Genomic DNA, 7500 nt, shown 5'->3' with positions numbered 1-7500 from the left:
ACAGCTCCTTTGACAGTCTATATTAAGGAGTCCGCGTTTTGAGTCAGACACTTGTGACTGGAAATGGTGGGTCCATCCGAAGGCCTATCCAAATCCCTAGTTTGACTCTGTGCTTTAATGTCCCTTATTGTTGCAGAAGTGCAAACAAGAGATCTATGCATTATCCTGAACATGCTCTGTAAAAACCCATATGTGTACAGTCCCTGACAGGCTGGAAGCCTGTCAGATATTGTCCATGGCCTCTTCTGGAAGTCTGTCTTACAAAACCTCCACCCATTCTCTCTCAGTGGGACAAAGAAGCAGGGTAGCAACAATTTGAACTACTGCATCCCAGCTGAGCCTGTGGTGAATAAGATGTTAATCAGACTCTTGCTATTGACAACCAAGACAAATGCCTTACCTTTTATGAATGGTACGGCTCACAAGTTATTTTTACTATCATTGTGATCACTAAAGGGGCAAGCAGCCTGCAGTGAGATAACAGGATTGCCCTTCTAGCCGAATGCTAAGATAAATGTAGTGAAAGATACAGGTTTACTTACAGAATGCATTTCAGTAAAGATGACAATGAATGCAGCTGTCCTGAGTGTACATCTGCAAAACATCTGTACTTTCAAGCTGAAAATATCAACTAAGTGCTTTTCCTTACCATAAAACTTGGATCGGGCCAGAATGCTGCCATTGATACAGAATCCATCCTTTCGATTAGTGACATAGAAGGCTGATACTGGTGGGTGATGGGATACCTGTAGAACAAAAACAGAAGTGCATTAGTAGATGTGTCTGTAGCAAACAGAGACCTGTATTTGTCATGTATTAGCTAATGCAAAACAGTTTCAGGTCAATATTTGTACACTATTTTTATAAGTAAAAGTAATAAACTGAGCTGTACTGAGTGAACCTTAGGTATGGAAACTATGTGCCTGTTATTCACCTGTTCAAATTACTAGGTTTAGAAGGGACGAAGACTTTAGATAACTCAAAGTTTTTTTTTTCTTTGCTCTCTTCTGGCTGGTTGAAATACCAAAAGTATCTGTGTTCTAAACTATTATGGACACCAAGGGGAAACAAAGTGCCAGAAAGCTTTGTCACCAGTTAATATCAATGTGCCCAGACATAACAATGTGCCCAGGCTGTCACTCTGACAACCATAATCAAGTCACTCAACTTATATCTCACAAACATGACTGCTTTACACAAAAAAAACAACATTTTTTTATTAAATAAATTTAAAAAATTAAAACACAAACCAGAGACATCACTATCACATGAAGATTTTTGTTACTGCTACTTCAACATTAGCTTATACATTTTCTGTTTAAGCCGTGGTGGTACAGAAGTTGCGTTGTTGCCTCACAGCAAGAGGTTCTCCCATTTGATTCTCAGCTAGTGTGCAGGGAGTGCCTTCTGTGTGGAGTCTGCATGTCCTCCCCATGGTTGAGTGGCCTCCGAAAGACATGCGTGAATGGGCTTGCCTTCACTGAAGGTTGGGCGTCGGGCTGGCAACTCGGCACCCCAAAAATCTACTGCCAATCATTAGCAGACCGGAGTTCCGCTGTGGTGACCCCTTACCGGGAAAAGCCAAAAAGACAAACAAGACAAACATTTCTCTTGTCATAAGTCCCAGTTACATAATTATTCTCAGAATATAGGCTAAACTAGTTTTAAGAGGGAATGCAGGGAACTTCTGACTTCATACATTCCATGGTTAGGATTTTATAACTTGAGAGGTAACTAAAGCATAAAAAAGTAGAGAGAGTTCCTTGCTCAATACTGTGGCATGGCACACAATAAAGAACTATACCTATAAATATAACTTAAAGTGCTCAAATAGTGCATAAAACGTGTATATATTTATATGCATGCTTGTTTATTTGCTCTTTTGGTAAGGTGGAAAAGGTACTGAAACTAAAGACCTTTTTAGGTATGATATGCAAACAAGTTACATTTATTCTGAAAAATACTTTGAGAAAATGTACCTTAGCACCCTACCACATGATCTGCAACTTGATAGGTAACTAGACTATAAAAATGCAGGGAGGACTCCTCACTCAGTACTTTACGCCCTTTTGTTGTTTCATCCTGAAATGTTTTTACTCTAGTTGCTATTCCAAATTAGCTCAGAGAGAAACTGCAAAATTATATTTTATGTTTGGCTTTGGTAGGGCTATACTGAATTTTTGTGGTTCAGATATTGAAAGCTGTTGTGATACACCAGTAATATCATCCAGTTAAATGTATGCTCATCATTTTGGCAGTTTTCAATAATCACGCACATATTTTTTTCAAAATACTTGACTAGAGATTCATCTCCTGAATTATGACCAGTGATGAAAGCAGTATTTGGCTAATTTCGAATAACCACCTACAATAACTCTATTAAAAGCTTCACATTTATTTCCATCTTTATCTTTTATTATTTTGATGTGGAAAATATAGTTTTATAATTATTGAGTTGTTGTTATACTTAATTTTATTAGCATATACTGTTCTGTCTTTTCAATCAATTAGGAGCTTAGATTTACTACTGTCTTAAAATAAGGTTATTAAACCTCCACTTGCTTTATCATTTCAATTGCCCTGCCTTGACATCTATCACACACATGTAGACACACACACACACACACACACACACACACACACACACACACACACATATATATATATATATATATATATATATATATATATATATATACATACACCCATACTTTGAAAAGATTTCTTCCACGATTTATATTTTCTGAGTTGGATATTATCTAAAATTTGCTAAATATCTCCAAATGAATAAAAACAATGTTTTCTGGAGTCAGTAAGATAAGCGGGTATGGTATTGTACTACTAAACGTCTTTCATAACATAAAACAAACATAACTTAAAAACTATTTAATGATTTCAATAAAGAATAGACTTCATTAATAACTTACCAAAAGCAAATGGAGGGGTCACTTATTGAATAAGTGACTGAAAGTGAAGATGATGAAATGGAACTTAAACAGAAAGTGGCCATTTCAAAGACGTTTTCTATACAGGACACAGGAGCAACATAGCTCAAATAGCAACATAAGCTTAAATCTCAAGATTCGGAAGTTAGGAAAAATGAAAATTTACAAAATCAGTGAATTAACTAGTGAAAAGATCATGAAATAAAAATGCTATAAATAAATATCAGGGGGAAAAGATGTAAAAACATAACACTAACACAGTTTATACTGACCTGTACGAAATACTGATGCATAAATAAATGCTATTCGAGGAAGCAATGATTTAGCACTGAATGCTGCTAAAAATGAATAAAATTTGAAGACCCTAGAATAATTTAAACAAATGAAAACTAGAAATAAGGAACATTATAAGATGTTGTAATACCCAAATATTTGGAAGATGATTGCAGAAGACACAACTGACAATAATAAAAGTGTGGAGACTGAGATATTAATTCAAGTAGTTTGTGTCATTATTATTATTGTAACAAACTGAAAAGTGAGGGAAATATAATATCAATGGAGCAACACATTATGGGAAAGAAGATGACACATTGTTAGAAAAGTTTTCTCCACTGAGAAACTAGGAAGCATTTTAGGAAGCAATTATCAACTTAATACAAGTTTTGAATCTATGGCATTAAACTGGATGACTCCAGTGCAAAATGTGCTATTATAACTTTAGCATCTTTATGCAACACATATTCCTAAACTCGTTAGATTTTCATAGCAATAATGTTTTTTTTGGTGTTTTTCAATTTTTCTGTGTGAGAGTTCCTGTATTTATTGGCTACCACTTGTAAAACTATGGCATCATGTTTTGCCATATCTGCAGAAATTAGGCAAAATAATATAATGCACATACATTACTTATCAGTAATAATGAATTCAAAACAAGCAAACAAACAATACATATAAAGAATGCCAGCTTACCCTGCAATATATAAAACTGAGGGGTTTGCACGAATTAATTCAAACATTTGTCTATTTTATACTTATTTATCTTAACGGAAAATACAGGTCAACAAAAATAAGTGACAGACTTAAAATTAATCCAACCCATACTGTGTATGCCAAGAAGTACCCAAGGTTTCAGCAAATCTTCACAAAATATGCTCCATACAAATAAGTCTTTGAGACCTATGAGCATGCTTAGACATTGTTTTCAAAAGTTTCATTAACATATTCAGGTAGTTTGTGACAATGTTGATCAGATTTTGTCCCTGAAGGAAACATTGTCAAAGAACTTGCCATTCACTACAGTAGGTCTATCTTTTTGTTACATCTTCTTTAGATGAACATAGTTCAAACACTGGTGTTCTAGTCATCAAACATACTAAGTATGCCAGTTGTGCTGGGAAATGTCCCTAAGCAGCCAATATTTTGAGTCATTTGAGGACGTGGTACAGAGTTTATTAAAGTACAATAAGTTTCTCATACTAAAAATGACACACTACAGTCTGCTACTGAATACTTGTTACATTTGTTAGCTATATGTTGTGTGTGTATATGTTAGAAGGCTTTTGTGTGTGTGCGTGTGTTTGTGTAAGTGTAGGCAGCCCATATATATATATATATATATGGGTCTATATGACTTGGTCGACAGTTCATATGATCGACTGTTTATTTGGTCGACAGTTCATTTGATCGACAAGCATTTTAGGTGAGGGCTTCACCCCCCACACCCCCCAATGTGGGGGGCTGTGCCCCCACACCCCCCCTAACTATATATATCAACTCCAGGGTCACACAACATTGGGGAAGGGGGCAAATGCTTGTCGATCAAATGAACTGTCGACCAAATAAACAGTCGATCATATGAACTGTCGACCAAGTCATATAGACCCATATATATATATATATATATATATATATATATATATATATATATACTCGAGATTCTGAAATCTTGAATTACAGAATCTTGAGCCCATAAAGTAGAAAATCCAAATACCCGAAACTACACAATCACAAAACCCTAAATCCCGAAACCGCAAAACCGCAAAATTCAAACTCCCAACACTTTCAAACACCATTACAACACACCCATACAACTAAATAAGCACACACACCTACCCTTATGATATGCAGGGGGCCCACATCCCCCTACTTAAATATTCTAACTCCAAGGTCGCACTACATACACACTGACACAAACCACCACCACACAAACTACATTCCTCTCGCACACACACATCACAGTAACAACACACAATAACACACACTACAGCCCTTACCCAACAACCTTAAACATAAACATTTACCTGAATCCACGAACAGAGAGCAACACCAGAACCCCTAATTCAAAATCTCCCACATTCGAGATTTTGAATTTCATGCTTCTGGGGTTGTGATCTTCTGATCCTTCCACTTTATGAACTTGAGATACTGAAATTTGAGATTTCAGTATTTCGAGCTTCTAAAGTGTTCCCATATAAATATATATATATATATATATATATATATATATATATATATATATAGTCACTTTATAATCTCGAAATACTGAAATCTTGAATTTCAGTATCTTGACACTATAAAGCTGAAAACTCACAAACCTGAAAACCAAAACTTTGAAATTCAAAACTGCGAAGGTCAACAAAACACTACATCACACATACAAACACAACTACACCTACCTCCTGACATTACAGCAAAGCAAAACAAAACACACAAACACAACAAAACAAACAAACACACACCTACCCTTCCTATACGCAGGTGGCAAGCCCCCCTGCAACCCCCATCCCCCGCTACTTATATATACTAACTCCGAGGTCGCACTAAACACCCAACGACAGAAGACCCACCACCACACATTCTACACCCCCCTTGCACAAACACACATCACATACATACAAACACCACCACTCTCAACACTGACACACTCACACTCGTACCTACACAAACCCTCCCCACAACCCTTAAAAAACATAACACTTACCTAACATGCCATCAGTATCGCAGGTTCAACATTTCCGGGTTCAATATTCTGTAGTTTCGCGCACCTTTCTTACACTTATTTCATTGAATTGCACTTCTGTAACGCTTATAATTGTGCTATACAGTTAATCTATTACATTTTGCACTGTTATAAAGCTTTTTTTACTGTTTCACTGCATTTATGTACTGTTTCATACTGTTTTAACTGTATTTTTCATTGCTAGATGTTTCTTTACTCTAATTGCATATTTACTGAATTACTTAACTGTAAACTGCTTTTTCATACTGAGAGTTGCATTTTCTGTTTGTGAGTGCTCTATCGTGCTTTTCTGTGCATTTTTGATTTTTTGAGGTTTCTGTGTTCTAGTCTAGTCTGTTTGCAGTTAAAAGCATTCTCTAGAGTCTGCTTGCTCCTTGATCTGTTTACAACTTTCATTTAGTGGCTACAGCTAGTAGCTGTAATAGTTTCCCACCCTCCCTCCTTATTGTTGTGGTGTTCTTATACTTGGTGGCTTTGCAGTTGCCCGCCCATACTGCATATTTGATCTGTGACAGTCCTCCCAGTCTAGTGTAATTAGTTCATTCAATCTAACAGAGAACATTTGTGAAGGCCAACTCACTCAGATTCTTAACCTTGAATTAACTTCTGTTCCAGCTTTCTCCATTTCCACTTTATTAAAAAAATAAATCTAAGCTTGTTTGCCCCCTTTCCTGTAACAAGTCTAGTCCATATACAGATTTGCTGTATCCAGGACTGTTTGTAAGCTCCTGAGCTTACCCCCCCACACTTAACTAGGGTTAAACTATTCCTGGTGCCATAAAGTCTGCTCTTCAAATTTTCCCATGCAACTAGCCAGCTTTTTAGTTTTAACACTCAAATCTGTTTCTTTGAGCTCAGCACTTGTTCGGAACTCGTAAACACTAAATAAGCTACAAATTACTACAGCACTTAACTTTCCTCACTTGTCTAGAGGAAAACAGTTTTTAGTACTTAATAAATAAGCACCTATCCAGGCATGTCTAAAGGTTAGATCTTGGTGTTTTCTCCTGTCTATCTGATGAACCTGGGCATCTTGGGGCAATGCAGCAATTGCCTCATGTACACAGACAACCCTCTCCTCCTACCACCCAACACTACAATCTGTGAGAGATGCATTTATATAGCCAAACTGGAAGCAAAGCTCTCTTCACCGAAGACTGGACTAGACAGTCAAGAGGAGAAGGTAAACACTTGCACCACACCACACACATCACATAGTCCCTCAAAACCTACACCACCAAAACACATACACAGAAACACAAAATACACACCTACATTCGGGGAGGCTCTCAATAAAAATCTGACCAAACAACCGAGACCTCCAAAGCAGAAACACAAGCAACCTCCACCCCCCCCCCAACACAACCAGAATGACACACAGCCTGCAAACTCAGTGTGCCACTCAACTACAGCCCATAAGGCATAACTTACCCAACACTCTAGTCATAGGTGACTCTTTAACCAGGCACACTGATGTTCCACTCACCAGGCTAAACAAGGAGAAACCAAGAAAAATGGAATGCAAGGCACGGA

At 37.0% G+C, this 7500-nt stretch overlaps 1 protein-coding gene across 10 annotated transcripts in view; it reads right to left on the bottom strand.

The window, feature by feature from the left end:
• OSBPL5 (oxysterol binding protein like 5) overlaps window positions 1-7500 on the bottom strand; it is a 1550034-nt gene that overhangs the window by 338922 nt on the left and 1203612 nt on the right. For all 10 annotated transcript variants that reach the window (XM_044059004.1, XM_044058998.1, XM_044059002.1 and 7 more), the window contains one exon: window positions 650-746. In XM_044059004.1, the coding sequence (XP_043914939.1) occupies window positions 650-746 (97 nt within the window). The remainder of the gene's footprint in view (window positions 1-649; window positions 747-7500) is intronic.

Source organism: Protopterus annectens, chromosome 17.part0, assembly GCF_019279795.1.
Source record: "Protopterus annectens isolate FY-2018-M chromosome 17.part0, PAN1.0, whole genome shotgun sequence".
NCBI lineage: Eukaryota > Metazoa > Chordata > Ceratodontiformes > Protopteridae > Protopterus > Protopterus annectens.
Note: the sequence above shows the minus strand (reverse complement) of the source record. Positions and strands in the feature narration are given on the sequence as shown.